General features: G+C 41.9%; 1 protein-coding gene across 1 annotated transcript in view; it reads right to left on the reverse strand.

Annotated features, from left to right (window-relative positions):
- tbcd (tubulin folding cofactor D) overlaps positions 1-20,274 on the reverse strand; it is an 88,074-nt gene that overhangs the window by 38,106 nt on the left and 29,694 nt on the right. The window contains exons 16-22 of the mRNA XM_041881441.1: positions 6,774-6,831; positions 6,193-6,222; positions 5,383-5,468; positions 1,762-1,842; positions 1,383-1,456; positions 814-931; positions 450-510 (exon numbers count right to left, since the gene is read on the reverse strand). Coding sequence (XP_041737375.1) covers positions 450-510; positions 814-931; positions 1,383-1,456; positions 1,762-1,842; positions 5,383-5,468; positions 6,193-6,222; positions 6,774-6,831 — 508 coding nt within the window. The remainder of the gene's footprint in view (positions 1-449; positions 511-813; positions 932-1,382; positions 1,457-1,761; positions 1,843-5,382; positions 5,469-6,192; positions 6,223-6,773; positions 6,832-20,274) is intronic.

The following is a 20,274-nucleotide window of genomic DNA, read 5'->3' on the forward strand; positions in this document are numbered from 1 at the left end:
GTACCCCCTGTATTTAGCCTCGCTATTGTTATTTTTACTTCTGCTCTTAAAATTGTTACTTTTATTTAATATTATTTGATTTTGTATTTCTTTGTAAAAAAAAATTAATTGGTATTCTTTCTTAAAACTGCATTGTTGGTTAAGGGCTTGTCAGTAAGCATTTCACTGTAAGGTCTACTACACCTGCTGTATTTGGCGCATGTGACAAATACAATTTGATTTGATTTTGGTACAACTGACTCAGGTGAATGGTCAACACTTGAGACAACATACATGTGGGTGAAAAGACACCGGAGGAGAGAAAGAGGAAGAGAGTAGTGAGAGAGAGAGAGAAAGGGAGAGGGTAGTGAGAGAGAGAAAGGGAGAGAGAGAGGGTAGTGAGAGAGAGAGAGAGAGAGAGAGAGAGAGAGAGAGAGAGAGAGAGAGTAGCAAGAGAGAAGTGAACTAACCCTCTGGTGAATGCTCTTGAGTCCATCCACACAGTCTGAAGAGATGAGCTCTGTCACCGGTCTACAATCCAATGCAATTCAATTTTATTGTCCATATGTTCCAGCGAACAACAGAAATGTTCAATCCCCCCAGATAGCACATATCTCACACACAGTTGGGTCTACAATAGATAGAGACAGTCAATTACCTATGACCTTATAGAAGCCAAGGGCTTAAGTCAAATCAGGAAGTCAAATCACGGGTCGATATGCAAAACAAAAGCTGTCATTGTGGATGGATTTATTACATAACAACGTTCATGTGGTTTTCCTATAAGTACGGCCAATAGTGTAATTGGCTGGTTGAGAGGTGAGGTTTCAGTACCTGTTGTTCTGATTGGCCAGCTTGTAGAGGGCGTGGCTGATCTCAGCAGATGCCAGAATGGCGCCATGGCGACTGTGGAGATCAATGCCCAACGCAACGGGCAGCAGCTGAGGCATAACTGAAAATATAATAATCCAAATATAAAACGTAATTCTAACTCAATAATTGTGTGTCTTTTTCATACCTTGCAGGGACACCTGACAGAACATCAACAGGGCAGAGGTGTGGGTGTGGTTAATATATTTGAATATAACCTGAATGATTTGTGGCCTGGCTGGTCTACCTGTAATGCCGCAGCCTCCGGCACACTTCTACGATGTCGCCATAGTGTCCAATCTGGCCTAATGCCCTTTGACCTCTCTCTGTGTGTTCCCTATGTGTTCAATAAAATACCATTCTAAAAAAATAAAAATAAATAATAATAATAATAACTTGACAGATGTAAGGACCCAGACACAACAACAGTGATTGCAGCTGAACGTCACCCAGTCCATTCCACAGTAAGACAACGACGTCAAAGCTGTGTTGCGTTAGAGCGGGTAGGGAACAGGATGAATGACATAGCTCACCTGTTGCGGCCATATAATCAGGTGCTTGAGGCGTCAGATTATGCAGAGCCTTTGTCGCTAGCTCACGGATCACCCTGCAACACAACAGAGAAACACGCAGAGGAGAATTTCACCTTCTCCATTACATACAACAGTTTCAACACTAATAGGCTACACACAGTACGAATGCTTTAATGGCAGCAGGCTGGCATACGGATATCAGACCTGGGCCAAACACATATGACAAATACTTCCAAATACTAACTTGAGGTGAGCTTGATTTAGCTTCTGGGACTATTCCATTGGTTCCATGGTAGCGGGCAAACTAAATCAAGTACAGTATTTGAAAGTATTTGATTAAAGTCTAAAGGACATGGAGGAGGACAGGAAAGGCCCTTACCCGTCCCAGTGGTTGATCTTCATGGCTACCAAGTGGTCTATCATGGGCCTGGTGTATTCAGGGAAACTGGCGATGTATACACTGAAGAGAACGAGACAAGAGGTTATTACTATTTTACTACTACAGGTAATGCTATAACTACTACTACAGGTAATGTTATAACAACCACAGGTAATGTCATAACAACAACTACTACTACTACTACTACAGGTAATGTTATAACAACTACTACTACAGGTAATGATATAACTACTACTACAGGTAATGTTATAACAACTACTACTACAGGTAATGTTATAACTACTACTACTACTACTACTACAGGTAATGTTATAACTACTACAGGTAATGTCATAACAACTACTACTACTACTACTAGTACTACTACTACTACAGGTAATGTTATAACAACTACAGGTAATGTTATAACTACTACAGGTAATGTCATAACAACTACTACTACTACTACTACTACTACAGGTAATGTTATAACAACTACTACTACAGGTAATGATATAACTACTACAGGTAATGTTATAACAACTACTACTACAGGTAATGTTATAACAACTACTACTACTACAGGTAATGTTATAACAACTACTACTACTACTACAGGTAATGTTATAACAACAACTACTACTACTAAAGGTAATGTTATAACAACAACTACTACTACTACTACTACTACTACTACAGGTAATGTTATAACAACTACTACTACAGGTAATATTATAACAGGGTGAACAAATACTACTACAGGTAATGTTATAACAACTGCTACTACAGGTAATGTTATAACAACTACTACTACTACTACAGGTAATGTTATAACAACTACTACTACTACTACTACTACTACTACTACTACTACTACTACTACTACTACTACAGGTAATGTTATAACAACTACAGGTAATGTTATAACAACTACTACTACTACAGGTAATGTTATAACAACAACTACTACTACAGGTAATGTTATAACAACAACTACTACTACTACTACTACTACTACTACTACTACTACTACTACTACTACAGGTAATGTTATAACAACTACTACTACTACAGGTAATGTTATAACAACAACTACTACAGGTAATGTTATAACAACAACTACTACTACTACTACTACTACTACTACTACTACTACTACTACTACAGGTAATGTTATAACAACAATTACTACTACTACAGGTAATGTTATAACAACTACTACTACAGGTAATGTTATAACAACTACTACTACAGGTAATATTATAACAACTACTACAGGTAATGTTATAACAACTACTACTTCAGGTAATATTATAACTACTACTACTACTACTACTACTACTAATATTATAACTACTACTACTACTACAGGTAATATTATAACAACTACTACTACAGGTAATATTATAGCAACTACTACTACAGCTAACCCTAACTACAGTGCAGGACACAGCTAACCCTAACTACAGTACTAGACACAGCTAACCCTAACTACAGTGCTGGACACAGCTAACCCTAACTACAGTGCTGGACACAGCTAACCCTAACTACAGTACTAGACACAGCTAACCCTAACTACAGTGCTGGACACAGCTAACCCTAACTACAGTGCTGGACACAGCTAACTACAGTGCTGGACACAGCTAACCCTAACTACAGTACTAGACACAGCTAACCCTAACTACAGTACTAGACACAGCTAACCCTAACTACAGTTCTGGACACAGCTAACCCGAACTACAGTACTGGACACAGCTAACTACAGTGCAGGACACAGCTAACCCTAACCACAGTTCTGGACACAGCTAACCCTAACTACAGTGCTGGACACAGCTAACTACAGTGCTGGACACAGCTAACCCTAACTACAGTGCTAGACACAGCTAACTACAGTGCTGGACACAGCTAACCCTAACTACAGTGCTAGACACAGCTAACCCTAACTACAGTGCTGGACACAGCTAACCCTAACTACAGTGCAGGACACAGCTAACCCTAACTACAGTGCTGGTCACAGCTAACCCTAACTACAGTGCTGGACACAGCTAACCCTAACTACAGTGCTGGACACAGCTAACCCTAACTACAGTGCTGGACACAGCTAACCCTAACTACAGTGCTGGACACAGCTAACCCTAACTACAGTGCTGGACACAGCTAACCCTAACTACAGTGCTGGACACAGCTAACCCTAACTACAGTGCTGGACACAGCTAACCCTAACTACAGTGCTGGACATAGCTAACCCTAACTACAGTACTGGACACAGCTAACCCTAACTACAGTACTGGACACAGCTAACCATAACTACAGTGCTGGACACAGCTAACCCTAACTACAGAACTGGACACAGCTAACCCTAACTACAGTACTGGACACAGCTAACCCTAACTACAGTGCTGGACACAGCTTACCCTAACTACAGAACTGGACACAGCTAACCCTAACTACAGTACTGGACACAGCTAACCCTAACTACAGAACTGGACACAGCTAACCCTAACTACAGTACTGGACACAGCTAACCCTAACTACAGTACTGGACACAGCTAACCCTAACTACAGTACTGGACACAGATATTTGAAGGCTGCTTTACAACAACATTTAGCGTCACTCTACAGTACATATTCTCAGTTTATTTCCTCAACAACATCTTGGGCCTCAACAGTAATCTGCTGCTACAGTCAGAAGTGTAGTAAGTCTACCCCGGGGCTACATTCTTTAACACGGTTTGCTCCGTGACGTGGGAGGAATGTTTACTCTGACAGTACAGGTGGTGGTAGAAACGTCACCCATAGGGTTAGGATGGCGACGGTCCCATTCCACAGTGAGGCAGGACTGCGTCTGAAATGGCACCCTAGTGAACTACTTTTAAGAAGGGAGAATAGGACGCCATTTCAGACGCAGTCAGTGACGTAGTGCACATAGAAATTACTTTTGCAGTTTAAGTTCCCAAGTTAAAATGGGTTTCCATCGCGTTTTTCAATTCTACCGATGGTTTTGTCAACTTTGGTCTTGGCACGTGCGCTCTGGCCAACAGCTCGCAGATACAATGCGGGTAGGCTAGCCTACATGATGAGATTATTATGGATAAGACCTAGATTATTTTTATTTGTCAAACGGCAGCCAAGCATTGAAGCATCGATCATGTCACCAGAATAAGACCCTCGATATTTATTGGAAATGAGCATTAAGCTCATCACCGTGCACTTTCACCACCCTGTGAAGTTCATCATAACTTATTTTATATGTAGCCTAATAAACTGAATGCTTTTCCGAGTCGCAGTGGGAGGACCACACAGCATATCATCGCAGGACTCAAAGTTTACTTCCATATGATGGTTATTATATCAATATTTTTGCATAAAGGCGTTTCCACCGCCATTTCTAACATAATACATTTTACCAACACAAAAAGATCCCACCAAGTTGAATAAACAAATTGTCTGTTGACAAATATGAAATTGTACCGACGTCTTGTTTCCATCAGCCCGGTAGTGACCTTTTTCAAGCGTCAAGTAATTCATCCTCATGAAATGGTTGGATGGAAACCTCAGGAGGCCATTTTGGCTCAACAGCTCCCCCAGAGGCAAAAGCTCTGTAGAGTATCTTTAACTCACCTGATGGTCAGGTAGCAATTGTTCAGGTTCCCAACAGCAAAGTAGTCAGCTGCTACTACTATGTCGATACCGTAGGGGAATGTGCCCTGGAGAGAGAGGGATCAGATCTATGGTTTTACTTATGTACCAAGAGAACAGTGTTTCAGTGTGACCGGCAGGGTTCGAACCCAGGTCTCCTGTTAGACCGCTGTGCTAAAGCCTATGCATTAGACCAGGGAGCTAACACAAATCTCCAGGTCTCAGGCAAAAACACCTGTGTCCATCAGTAAACCCATGGTGTACGCTATCAGCCACAATGAATGATATGAACAGTTGAATGATATGAGCAGTTGAACAATATGAAATCCCAATGGTAATCACATTTTGATAACTAGTCACTAGATCTGATGCCCAGCTTGGTAAGTGCTGGCGGCACACAAAGCATATTAATCTATGCCTGTGGCCAAGTCAGTGTAGGCATCTCTTGATCAGCACATAATGTCATTTTTCTGGCAGTTGTTGATCTGTTTAAAGGACTTTGGTGACAGTCAGGGCACGTTACAGTTAGACCTGGATGGCAAGTGATCATTACAACCAGTTGTTGATCTGTTTAAAGGACTTTGGTGACAGTCAGGGCACGTTACAGTTAGACCTGGATGGTAGGTGATCATTACAACCAGTTGTTGATCTGTTTGAAGGACTTTAGTGACAGTCAGGGCACGTTACAGCTAGACCTGGATGGTAGGTGATCATTACAACTCTAATTTACTGTGTATCATAGCATTAGTCATGTAATAATAACTTATGGTTTTGGTAACTGGGTTCACAAACCTGTCTTCCCACATTCTCCTGGAAGGCAGCCTGGGAGAGAAGGGAGAACAACAGAGAGTTAGAAGTTAGATTATAGTCAGTAGTGAGATCTGACAGAAATGACAGGGTTAGAGTCAAAGAGACAGAAGTTAGATTATAGGCAGTAGTGAGATCTGACAGAAATGACAGGGTTAGGGTCAATTCAGGTAATCCAGGAAGTTAATAAAAATTCAATTCATGAATAAATAAATAAAATGTCCCATTATTTTCAATGATGTTTTTTAAATGTATTAATTGAATTTCAATTAATTCCCTGGATTTATTGAATTGAAAACGGAGAGCGAGAGAGCGAGAGAGAGAGAGAGCGAGAGAGACAGCGAGCGAGAGAGAGCGAGAGAGACAGCGAGAGAGAGAGAGACAGCGAGAGAGAGAGAGAGAGAGACAGCGAGCGTGAGAGAGACAGCGAGCGCGAGAGACAGCGAGCGCGAGAGAGACAGCGAGCGAGAGAGAGAGCGAGAGCAAGAGAGAGAGAGAGAGAGAGAGAGAGAGAGCGAGAGCGACAGCGCGAGAGAGAGAGAGAGAGAGAGAGAGAGGTCACTCACTGACGCAGCTCTACGACAGTTGATGTTTCGGTCAAACACAGCAGTGATCACCAGAGCACTGAGAAGACAGGGAGGGAGGGACACAAATTGATGGACAGGTAAACATCCACTGATACACAGGCAGGGAATGTATTTACTACCTTTATGGTAGTGGGTATTGGGCCACAGTGAAGTCATTGCTATGATCAGACAGGAGAGAACCCTTGAAGATCACCCAAGTTTGACCTTGTGGTTGTTGATAAAAGCATTATGAACTACTAAGCTACCACTCAAGTAAAGCGTTAGCCAGTTTCTTGGTTGACCTTGTGGTTGTTGATAAAAGCATTATGAACTACAAAGCTACCACTCTACACACTTTTTTTTGGGGGGGATGGATCAGCTTAATATTGCAGATAGATTGTATCTTCTATCAATGTAATTGTCTGCATCACTTCCAATCCCCCATGTTTTTTTTATATATATACTCCCCTTTATTACTTTTCAACCCCGCCATCCTTTCCCTACTTGGAGTAAATTAGTGAACAACAATGCCCAGGCCTCTACTTCCGGTCTATACTTACTATCTACACCTTATGGACACAGTTAATTTTACAATAATTCTATTATATATATATATATACAGTGGGGAAAAAAAGTATTTAGTCAGCCACCAATTGTGCAAGTTCTCCCACTTAAAAAGATGAGAGAGGCCTGTAATTTTCATCATAGGTACACGTCAACTATGACAGACAAAATGAGAAAAAACATTCCAGAAAATCACATTGTAGGATTTATAATGAATTTATTAGCAAATTATGGTGGAAAATAAGTATTTGGTCAATAACAAAAGTTTCTAAATACTTTGTTATATACCCTTTGTTGGCAATGACACAGGTCAAACGTTTTCTGTAAGTCTTCATAAGGTTTTCACACACTGTTGCTGGTATTTTGGCCCATTCCTCCATGCAGATCTCCTCTAGAGCAGTGATGTTTTGGGGGCTATCGCTAGCAACACAGACTTTCAACTCCCTCCAAAGATTTTCTATGGGGTTGAGATCTGGAGACTGGCTAGGCCACTCCAGGACCTTGAAATGCTTCTTACGAAGCCACTCCTTCGTTGCCCGGGCGGTGTGTTTGGGATCATTGTCATGCTGAAAGACCCAGCCACATTTCATCTTCAATGCCCTTGCTGATGGAAGGAGGTTTTCACTCAAAATCTCACGATACATGGCCCCATTCATTCTTTCCTTTACACGGATCAGTCGTCCTGGTCCCTTTGCAGAAAAACAGCCCCAAAGCATGATGTTTCCACCCCCATGCTTCACAGTAGGTATGGTGTTCTTTGGATGCAACTCAGCATTATTTTCCTCCAAGTTGAGTTTTTACCAAAAAGTTCTATTTTGGTTTCATCTGACCATATGACATTCTCCCAATCCTCTTCTGGATCATCCAAATGCACTCTAGCAAACTTCAGACGGGCCTGGACATGTACTGGCTTAAGCAGGGGGACACGTCTTGTACTGCAGGATTTGAGTCCCTGGCGGCGTAGTGTGTTACTGATGGTAGGCTTTGTTACTTTGGTCCCAGCTCTCTGCAGGTCATTCACTTGGTCCCCCCGTGTGGTTCTGGGATTTTTGCTCACCGTTCTTGTGATCATTTTTACCCCGCGGGATGAGATCTTGCGTGGAGCCCCAGATCGAGGGAGATTATCAGTGGTCTTGTATGTCTTCCATTTCCTAATAATTGCTCCCACAGTTGATTTCTCCAAACCAAGCCGCTTACCTATTGCAGATTCAGCCTTCCCAGCCTGGTGCAGGTCTACAATTTTGTTTCTGGTGTCCTTTGACAGCTCTTTGGTCTTGGCCATAGTGGAGTTTGGAGTGTGACTGTTTGAGGTTGTGGACAGGTGTCTTTTATACTGATAACAAGTCCAAACAGGTGCCATTAATACAGGTAACGAGTGGAGGACAGAGGAGCCTCTTAAAGAAGAAGTTGCAGGTCTGTGAGAGCCAGAAATCTTGCTTGTTTGTAGGTGACCAAATACTTATTTTCCACCATAATTTGCAAATAAATTCATTAAAAATCCTACAATGTGATTTTCTGGATTTTTTTTCCTCAATTTGTCTGTCATAGTTGACGTGTACCTATGATGAAAATTACAGGCCTCTCTCATCTTTTTAAGTGGGAGAACTTGCACAATTGGTGGCTGACTAAATACTTTTTTTCCCCACTGTATATATATATATTTTAAAAAATTGCTCCTGAACTTCTTCTACTCTCAACCTCTCCGATCATTTTCATGATGTCCATCCGGTTTGCTTCTATATGCCATATCTTTCTAACTGTGCTCTTTCCCAAAAGCTCCCAACATACAACCTATATACTTATTATGGACACAGTATGCTTACATTATGAGCTATCTTTGTTATTATTTGTTGTTATTTGTTATTAGTCCCATCCTTCAACTCTATTCAATACCTCCCATCTATCTCTTAACACCATCCATATAGGATTTCTATTTGCCATATATATTTCAACCGTTCTGTGATGTTTTACAAAAGTTCTGAACCTTTCTATTCTCATTGCTTCTACAGATTGTGAATTAAAAATAAACATTTTTGCTAAAAGTATTATTATATTATTGATCGATTGACTATGACTTTTCAGATCACCCAGTAATGCGATCTGCAAGGTTAGCTCCAGGTAAATATTGCAATCCTTTAGCCATTCCTGGACCTGTGTCCAAAAACAAGCTACAAATGGACAGAACCAAAACAAATGATCTAATGATTCTGTCTCTTCACAGCAAAATCTGCAGAGCTGGGAAGATTGTATCCCCCATATAAATAACATTCTATTGGTAGCAAGAATTTTATATAATAATTTAAATTGAAAGATTCAAATTTTTGAATCCGGTGTCGTTTTGCGTGTCAGTTCATAAACACTATGCCATGGGATCGGTACGTCAAAAATCTCTTCCCAACTATTTTGCAATCTATATGGGACGGCTGTCAATCCTTTGGTCCTTAAGTGAAACTGATATACTTTTTTATTTATCACAGTTTTCCTTAACCAATTATGTTCTTTAATGCAAGGCCGACAGACAAGTTCCTTACTTTCTCCCCCTTCCACTTTCCGCTTCCACTTTTGCGGTAAGGCTGCAATTATTTGGTTGTAATTTTGGGTAGAGCAGACATTTCCATATGGTTTTGTTAGCTGCATTTGCGACATAACTCCACTAGTCCTACCGATGATATCATTTACGAAGATTATACCTTTTTTAAACATTCTGTCAAAAAATAAAGGTTTTTTGTCAATTAGTATATTTGAATTTAACCACAATATTTGTTGCATTATTTGTTCTGTCTTTTCTGGAGGATTATATTGAAATTGCAACCAACTTTCTATGGCTTGTTTTAGAAATAGTGATATTTGGGAGATGATTTCCTTTTCAAATAACTGCAAATGAGTTGTTGTAATCTGAATAAAGGGAAAAATGCCTTTCTTGAACATTGGGTGAGACAATCTTACTAATTTGCTTGAGAACCAGTTCGGATTTAAGTATAACTTTTGTATGACTGAAGCTTTTAGTGATAGGTCTAATGCTTTAATATTTAATAATTTCTGTCCTCCGAATTCATATTCATTATATAAATATGCCCTTTTAATTTTGTCTGGCTTGCCGTTCCAAATAAAATTGAATATTTTTTTCTCATAGAATTTAAAAAACTGTTCGCTAGGCGTAGGCAAGACCATAAGCAAATAGGTAAACTGGGATAATACTAAAGAGTTAATCAGGGTGATTTTTCCACAAATGGACAGGTATTTTCCTTTCCATGGTAGTAAGATCTTGTCTATTTTTGCTAACTTTCTATTAAAATGTAATGAAGTGAGATCATTTATTTCCTTTGGGATATGTATTCCGAGTATATCCACATCACCATCAGACCATTTTATTGGTAAACTACATGGCAATGTAAAAATTGTATTTTTTAGTGATCCAATACGTAATATAGTACATTTGTCATAATTTGGTTGTAATCCAGAGAGGTTAGAAAATGTATCTAGATCCTCTGAGGCTGTGGAGGGATTCTAGTTGTGGATTTAAAAGAAAACATGAATCATCAGCGTACAATGACACCTTTGTTTTTAAGCCCTGGATTTCTAATCCTCTTATATTATTATTGGATCTGATTTTAATAGCTAACATCTCGATGGCCACAATAAATAGATATGCCGATAGTGGACAACCTTATTTCACTCTTCTTGACAGTTTAAAACTTTCTGAGAAATAGCCATTATTTACTATTTTACACCTAGGGTTACTATACATGATTTTGACCCATTTTATAAGAGATTCTCCAAAATTGAAATGCTCCAGGCATTTATATATAAACCCCAGTCGAACTTTATCAAATGCCTTTTCGAAGTCTGCTATGAATAGCAGGCCTGGTTTCCCATATTTTCCATAGTGTTCTATTGTTTCCAATACTTGCCTTATATTATCTCCAATGTATCGCCCCTGTAAAAAACCTGTCTGATTAGAATGAATAATATCCGACAATACCTTTTTAATTCTATGCGCTATACATTTTGCTAGAATTTTTGCATCACAACACTGAAGTGTAAGGGGCCTCCAATTTTGTAAATGGACTGGATCTTTATATTTTCCACTTGTATCCTGTTTCAGTAATAATGAGATCTTCTTCTTGAGTGTCAGATAATCTACCATTTACATAGGAGTGGTTAAAACATGCTAATAACGGTCCTCTTAGTATATCAAAAAAGGTTTGGTATACCTCGACTGGTATGCCATCCAACCCTGGAGTTTTCCCAGACTTAAAGTCTTTAATTGCATCCAGAAGTTCCTCCTCTGTAATTTCACCTTCACATGAGTCTTTCTGTGTGGCTGTTAATTTGACATTATCAATAGAAAAAAAATCTCTACAATTAGCTTCAGTTAGAGGAGATGGAGGCAACTGAAAAGAAAACATATGCTTAAAGTACTTTGTTTCTTCCTTCAAAATATAATTTGGTGAATTATGGGTGACTCCGTCAATTGTAACCAGTTTCATTAAGTTCTTTTTGGTAGCATTCCTATGTTGAAGATCAAAAAATAATTTTGTGCATTTTTCCCCATATTCCATCCAGTTTGCTTTATTTTTATAATATATTACACTTGATCTTTCTTGAATAAGTTTCTCCATTTCTTTTTGTTTTTCCTCTAAGTTACAGTTTTTATTGCCATCTATCTGTTCTGTTAGACTTTCTATTTCTTTTCTTAGTATAAACTCTTTTGACCTAAATTGCTTTTGTTTTCGAGATGAGTACTGAATTGCATGGCCTCTAAAGGCACATTTAAAGGTGTCCCATACAATAAGGGGATTCGCTGTACCTATGTTATGTTGGAAAAAGTCAGTTATAAATTCCTTTGTTCTAATTATAAATAAATTATCATCCAATAGGCTTTGATTAAATTTCCAATATCCTCGCCCACGTGGAAATTCAGTAAGAGTAATGTATATGCCTATTACAGTGGGGAAAAAAATTATTTAGTCAGCCACCAATTGTGCAAGTTCTCCCACTTAAAAAGATGAGAGAGGCCTGTAATTTTCATCATAGGTACACGTCAACTATGACAGACAAATTGAGAAAAAAATATCCAGAAAATCCCATTGTAGGATTTTTAATGAATTTATTTGCAAATTATGGTGGAAAATAAGTATTTGGTCACCTACAAACAAGCAAGATTTCTGGCTCTCACAGACCTGTAACTTCTTCTTTAAGAGGCTCCTCTGTCCTCCACTCGTTACCTGTATTAATGGCACCTGTTTGAACTTGTTATCAGTATAAAAGACACCTGTCCACAACCTCAAACAGTCACACTCCAAACTTCACAATAGCCAAGACCAAAGAGCTGTCAAAGGACACCAAAAACAAAATTGTAGACCTGCACCAGGCTGGGAAGACTGAATCTGCAATAGGTAAGCAGCTTGGTTTGAAGAAATCAACTGTGGGAGCAATTATTAGGAAATGGAAGACATACAAGACCACTGATAATCTCCCTCGATCTGGGGCTCCACGCAAGATCTCACCCCGTGGGGTCAAAATGATCACAAGAACGGTGAGCAAAATTCCCAGAACAACACAGGGGGACCTAGTGAATGACCTGCAGAGAGCTGGGACCAAAGTAACAAAGCCAACCATCAGTAACACACTACGCCGCCAGGGACTCAAATCCTGCAGTGCGAGACGTGTCCCCCTGCTTAAGCCAGTACATGTCCAGGCCCGTCTGAAGTGCATTTGGATGATCCAGAAGAGGATTGGGAGAATGTCATATGGTCAGATGAAACCAAAATATAACTTTTTTGGTAAAAACTCAACTCATCATGTTTGGAGGACAAAGAATGCTGAGTGCATCCAAAGAACACCATACCTACTGTGAAGCATGGGGTTGGAAACATCATGCTTTGGGGCTGTTTTTCTGCAAAGGGACCAGGACGACTGATCCGTGTAAAGGAAAGAATGAATGGGGCCATGTATCGTGAGATTTTGAGTGAAACCCTCCTTCCATCAGCAAGGGCATTGAAGATGAAACGTGGCTGGGTCTTTCAGCATGACAATGATTCCAAACACACCGCCCGGGCAACGAAGGAGTGGCTTCGTAAGAAGCATTTCAAGGTCCTGGAGTGGCCTAGCCAGTCTCCAGATCTCAACCCCATAGAAAATCTTTGGAGGGAGTTGAAAGTCTGTGTTGCCCAGCGACAGCCCCAAAACATCACTGCTCTAGAGGAGATCTGCATGGAGGAATGGGCCAAAATACCAGCAACAGTGTGTGAAAACCTTGTGAAGACTTACAGAAAACGTTTGACCTGTGTCATTGCCAACAAAGGGTATATAACAAAGTATTGAGAAACTTTTGTTATTGACCAAATACTTATTTTCCACCATCATATGCCAATAAATTCATAAAAATCCTACAATGTGATTTTCTGGATATTTTTTTCTCATTTTGTCTGTCATAGTTGACGTGTACCTATGATGAAAATTACAGGCCTCTCTCATCTTTTTAAGTGGGAGAACTTGCACAATTGGTGGCTGACTAAATACTTTTTTTCCCCACTGTATATGATGGTCCGACCGCATTCTGTCCCCTATCAACACTTTTTTTTTACTTTTGGTGCCAACGAGAATGAGATAAGAAAGTCAAGACGACTAGCTTGATTGAGTCTCCACCATGTATATCTCACTAGATCAGTATATTTAAGCCTCCATATACAGTGGGGAAAATAAGTATTTAGTCAGCCACCAATTGTGCAAGTTCTCCCACTTAAAAAGATGAGAGAGGCCTGTAATATTCATCATAGGTACACGTCAACTATGACACACAAAATGAGAAAAAAAAAATCAAGAAAATCACATTGTAGGATTTGTAATGAATTTATTTGCAAATTATGGTGGAAAATAAGTATTTGGTCAATAACAAAAGTTTCTCAATACTTTGTTATATACCCTTTGTTTGTTTTTGTTATTCTTTTTTTTATATATTTTTTGTCATTTTTTATTTTTATTTATTTATTGTGGGGAATGGATCAGCTTAATATTGCAGATAGATTGTATCTTCTATCAATGTAATTGTCTGCATCACTTCCAATCCCCCATGTTTTTTTTCTTTTTTATATATATACTCCCCTTTATTACTTTTCAACCCCACCATCCTTTTCCTACTTGGAGTAAATTAGTGAACAACAATGCCCAGGCGTCTACTTCCGGTCTATACTTACTATCTACACCTTATGGACAGAGTTCATTTTACAATAATTCTATTATATATATATATATTATTTTTTTTTGCTCCTGAACTTCTTCTACTCTCAACCTCTCCGATCATTTTCATGGTGTCCATCCGGTTTGCCATATCTTTCTAACTGTGCTCCTTCCCAAAAGCTCCCAACATACAACCTATATACTTATTATGGACACAGTATGCTTACATTATTAGCTATCTTTGTTATTATTTGTTGTTATTTGTTATTAGTCCCATCCTTCAACTCTATTCAATACCTCCCATCTATCTCTTAACACCATCCATATAGGATTTCTATTTGCCATATATATTTCGACCGTACTGTGATGTTTTACAAAAATTCTGAACCTTTCTATTCTCATTGCTTCTACAGATTGTGAATTAAAAATAAACATTTTTGCTAAAAGTATTATTATATTATTGATTGATTGACTATGACTTTTCAGATCACCCAGTAATGCTATCTGCAAGGTTAGTTCCAGGTAAATATTGCAATCCTTTAGCCATTCCTGGACCTGTGTCCAAAAACAAGCTACAAATGGACAGAACCAAAACAAATGATCTAATGATTCTGTCTCTTCACAGCAAAACCTGCAGAGCTGGGAAGATTGTATCCCCCATATAAATAACATTATATTGGTAGCAAGAATTTTATATAATAATTTAAATTGAAAGATTCAAATTTTTTGAATCCGGTGTCGTTTTGCGTGTCAGTTCATAAACACTATGCCATGGGATCGGTACGTCAAAGATCTCTTCCCAACTATTTTGCAATCTATATGGGACGGCTGTCAATCCTTTGGTCCTTAAGTGAAACTGATATACTTTTTTATTTATCACAGTTTTCCTTAACCAATGATGTTCTTTAATGCAAGGCCGACAGACAAGTTCCTTACTTTCTCCCCCTTCCACTTTCCTCTTCCACTTTTGCGGTAAGGCTGCAATTATTTGGTTGTAATTTTGGGTAGAGCAGACATTTCCATATGTTTTTGTTAGCTGCATGTGCGACATAACTCCACCAGTCCTACCGATGATATCATTTACGAAGATTATACCTTTTTTAAACATTCTGTCAAAAAATAAAGGTTTTTTGTCAATTAGTATATTTGAATTTAACCACAATATTTGTTGCATTATTTGTTCTGTCGTTTCTGGAGGATTAATTGTATACCCTTTGTTGGCAATGACACAGGTCAAACGTTTTCTGTAAGTCTTCACAAGGTTTTCACACACTGTTGCTGGTATTTTGGCCCATTCCTCCATGCAGATCTCCTCTAGAGCAGTGATGTTTTGGGGCTGTCGCTGGGCAACACAGACTTTCAACTCCCTCCAAAGATTTTCTATGGGGTTGAGATCTGGAGACTGGCTAGGCCACTCCAGGACCTTGAAATGCTTCTTACGAAGCCACTCCTTCATTGCCCGGGCGGTGTGTTTGGGATCATTGTCATGCTGAAAGACCCAGCCACGTTTCATCTTCAATGCCCTTGCTGATGGAAGGAGGTTTTCACTCAAAATCTCACGATACATGGCCCCATTCATTCTTTCCTTTACACGGATCAGTCGTCCTGGTCCCTTTGCAGAAAAACAGCCCCAAAGCATGATGTTTCCACCCCCATGCTTCACAGTAGGTATGGTGTTCTTTGGATGCAACTCAGCATTCTTTGTCCTCCAAACACGACTGAGTTGAGTTTTTACCAAAAAGTTCTATTTTGGTTTCATCTGACCATATGACATTCTCCCAATCCTCTTCTGGATCATCCAAATGCACTCTAGCAAACTTCAGACGGGCCTGGACATGTACTGGCTTAAGCAGGGGGACACGTCTGGCACTGCAGGATTTGAGTCCCTGGCGGCGTAGTGTGTTACTGATGGTAGGCTTTGTTACTTTGGTCCCAGCTCTCTGCAGGTCATTCACTAGGTCCCCCCGTGTGGTTCTGGGATTTTTGCTCACCGTTCTTGTGATCATTTTGACACCACGGGGTGAGATCTTGCGTGTAGCCCCAGATCGAGGGAGATTATCAGTGGTCTTGTATGTCTTCCATTTCCTAATAATTGCTCCCACAGTTGATTTCTTCAAACCAAGCTGCTTACCTATTGCAGATTCAGTCTTCCCAGCCTGGTGCAGGTCTACAATTTTGTTTCTGGTGTCCTTTGACAGCTCTTTGGTCTTGGCCATAGTGGAGTTTGGAGTGTGACTGTTTGAGGTTGTGGACAGGTGTCTTTTATACTAATAACAAGTTCAAACAGGTGCCATTAATACAGGTAACGAGTGGAGGACAGAGGAGCCTCTTAAAGAAGAAGTTACAGGTCTGTGAGAGCCAGAAATCTTGCTTGTTTGTAGGTGACCAAATACTTATTTTCCACCATAATTAGCAAATAAATTCATTAAAAATCCTACAATGTGATTTTCTGGATTTTTTTCCTCATTTTGTCTGTCATAGTTGACGTGTACCTATGATGAAAATTACAGGCCTCTCTCATCTTTTTAAGTGGGAGAACTTGCACAATTGGTGGCTGACTAAATACTTTTTTCCCCCACTGTATCTACTAGTTCTAATGTATCCATGACATTCACAATTTCCTTAAGAGCATGTGGGTGATTGTTTGTGGTGTGATTTCCTTTACGGTCCATTGAGCTATTTAAAACAGTATTATAATCCCCCACCATAATAATATTGTCTTGAATTGCTTGCAGGGTTGATAATTTATTATATATATTGTCAAAGAATTGTGGATCATCATTATTTGGTCCGTAAAGGTTAATGAGACATATCTGTTTATGGTCCAATAACATATTTAAAATAATCCATCTACCTTGTGTATCTATTTGGATAATTTGCACATTCGGATCGAAATTACTATTAATTAATATCATCACCCCTTTTGAATTTCTTTGCCCATGGGAGAAGTATATTTCGACCTTGTGGTTGTTGATAAAAGCATTATGAACTACTAAGCTACCACTCAAGTAAAGTGTTGGCCAGTTTCTTAGTCGACCAACTGAAGAAAAACGACCTAATCTGTACTGAGAACCAAAACTCAACAAGTTGACGACGTGCCAACAACAACCTGAAGTAACCTATGATTACATCTGACTCTGGGGGACCCTCCCGTAGTCACCGACTCTGGGGGACCCTCCCGTAGTCACCGACTCTGGGGGACCCTCCCGTAGTCACCGACTCTGGGGGACCCTCCCGTAGTCACCGACTCTGGGGGACCCTCCCGTAGTCACCGACTCTGGGGGACCCTCCCGTAGTCACCGACTCTGGGGGACCCTCCCGTAGTCACCGACTCTGGGGGACCCTCCCGTAGTCACCGACTCTGGGGGACCCTCCCGTAGTCACCGACTCTGGGGGACCCTCCCGTAGTCACCGACTCTGGGGGACCCTCCCGTAGTCACCGACTCTGGGGGACCCTCCCGTAGTCACCGACTCTGGGGGACCCTCCCGTAGTCACCGACTCTGGGGGACCCTCCCGTAGTCACCGACTCTGGGGGACCCTCCCGTAGTCACCGACTCTGGGGGACCCTCCCGTAGTCACCGACTCTGGGGGACCCTCCCGTAGTCACCGACTCTGGGGGACCCTCCCGTAGTCACCGACTCTGGGGGACCCTCCCGTAGTCACCGACTCTGGGGGACCCTCCCGTAGTCACCGACTCTGGGGGACCCTCCCGTAGTCACCGACTCTGGGGGACCCTCCCGTAGTCACCGACTCTGGGGGACCCTCCCGTAGTCACCGACTCTGGGGGACCCTCCCGTAGTCACCGACTCTGGGGGACCCTCCCGTAGTCACCGACTCTGGGGGACCCTCCCGTAGTCACCGACTCTGGGGGACCCTCCCGTAGTCACCGACTCTGGGGACCCTCCCGTAGTCACCGACTCTGGGGGACCCTCCCGTAGTCACCGACTCTGGGGGACCCTCCCGTAGTCACCGACTCTGGGGGACCCTCCCGTAGTCACCGACTCTGGGGGACCCTCCCGTAGTCACCGACTCTGGGGGACCCTCCCGTAGTCACCGACTCTGGGGGACCCTCCCGTAGTCACCGACTCTGGGGGACCCTCCCGTAGTCACCGACTCTGGGGGACCCTCCCGTAGTCACCGACTCTGGGGGACCCTCCCGTAGTCACTGACTCTGGGGGACCCTCCCGTAGTCACTGACTCTGGGATCCTCCCGTAGTCACTGACTCTGGGACCCTCCTGTAGTCACTGATAGTGGTCTTTGATCACGCCGTTGACATCTCATCTCTTCTCTCTCTCCTTACAAATCATTCCACTATTTCTTTCCTCCTTCACAATCTCTTTCTGTCCTCCCTCTAAGTGTTATAGGAAGGTGTAGGTGTGTGAACTAGGCTGCTGAGGGATACTCAGTCCCTCTGACAGCCAGCCAGCCAGGCAGCCAGCCAGGTAGGGAGGGAGAAACTGCCCCAGGCTCTGTTTGCTCTCCCACTGTTCTCTCTGTCCCTGGACACTAACCTGACTAACTCTGTTCTCTCTGTCCCTGGACACTAACCTGACTAACTCTGTTCTCTCTGTCCCTGGACACTAACCTGACTAACTCTGTTCTCTCTGTGCCTGGACACTAACCCTAATCTGACTAACTCTGTTCTCTCTGTCCCTGGACACTAACCCTAACCTGACTAAATCTGTTCTCTCTGTCACTGGACACTAACCTGACTAAATCTGTTCTCTCTGTCCCTGGACACTAACCTGACTAAATATGTTGTCTCTGTCCCTGGACTCTAACCTGACTAACCACTCTGGTTTCAGTGAGCAACAGTCCACGGACTGGGGGGAGGAAAATAAAGAAAGAGATAGTTCCCGAGGACATCCTGCATCTTATCCTGAGTGACAGTGTCTAATAGTGACCAAGCACACCGTCTGTGTGCGTGCGTGTGCACACCCCCGTGTGTTCGTGACAACAAACGGTTGTGTTGCATGCAAACAGCACACTAAAGGAATAAAAATGTCATGAGGCCTTGATGAAATCAGGAGCAGGACCGAGCATGCCTGAGCCTCGCTACCAAACAGCCACCGAAACCAACCACGCCAGGCGAAACCTGGCAGGGCTGGCTGCAGGGCTGGGAATGAACAGGAGGCTGGTGTGTGTAGGGGGGGGCGTTCAAACTGACACTGCAGAGCTGATCTGCACAGTCACAGGGGCCCACAGGCCCACACACGTCCACGGAGGGAGGGGGGAGGGAGGAAGGGAGAGAAAGGGGGAGGGAAAGGGAGGGAGGGAGGGAGGGAGGGAGGGAGGGAGGGAGGGAGGGAGGGAGGGAGGGAGAGAAAGGAGGGAGGAGGAAGGAGAGAGGGAGGGAGGAGCAGGGCATCTAAATTAATGTGAACTTCTCTGCAGACACAGGTAGGAAAGGTGTGGAGTCATGCACAGCTTAGAGCTACACCTGATACCTGCACACACACAGAGATACCTGACTGACACCTGATACCTGAACCTGCACACACACAGAGATACCTGACTGACACCTGATACCTGAACACACACAGAGATACCTGACTGACACCTGATACCTGAATCTGCACACAGAGAGATACCTGACTGACACCTGAGACCTGAACCTGCACACACACAGAGATACCTGACTGACACCTGATACCTGAACCTGCACACACAGAGACACCTGACTGACACCTGATACCTGAACACACAGAGATACCTGACTGACACCTGAGACCTGAACACATACAGATATACCT

The sequence above is a fragment of the Coregonus clupeaformis genome, chromosome 7, assembly GCF_020615455.1.
Source record: "Coregonus clupeaformis isolate EN_2021a chromosome 7, ASM2061545v1, whole genome shotgun sequence".
NCBI classification, from domain to species: Eukaryota; Metazoa; Chordata; class Actinopteri; order Salmoniformes; family Salmonidae; genus Coregonus; species Coregonus clupeaformis.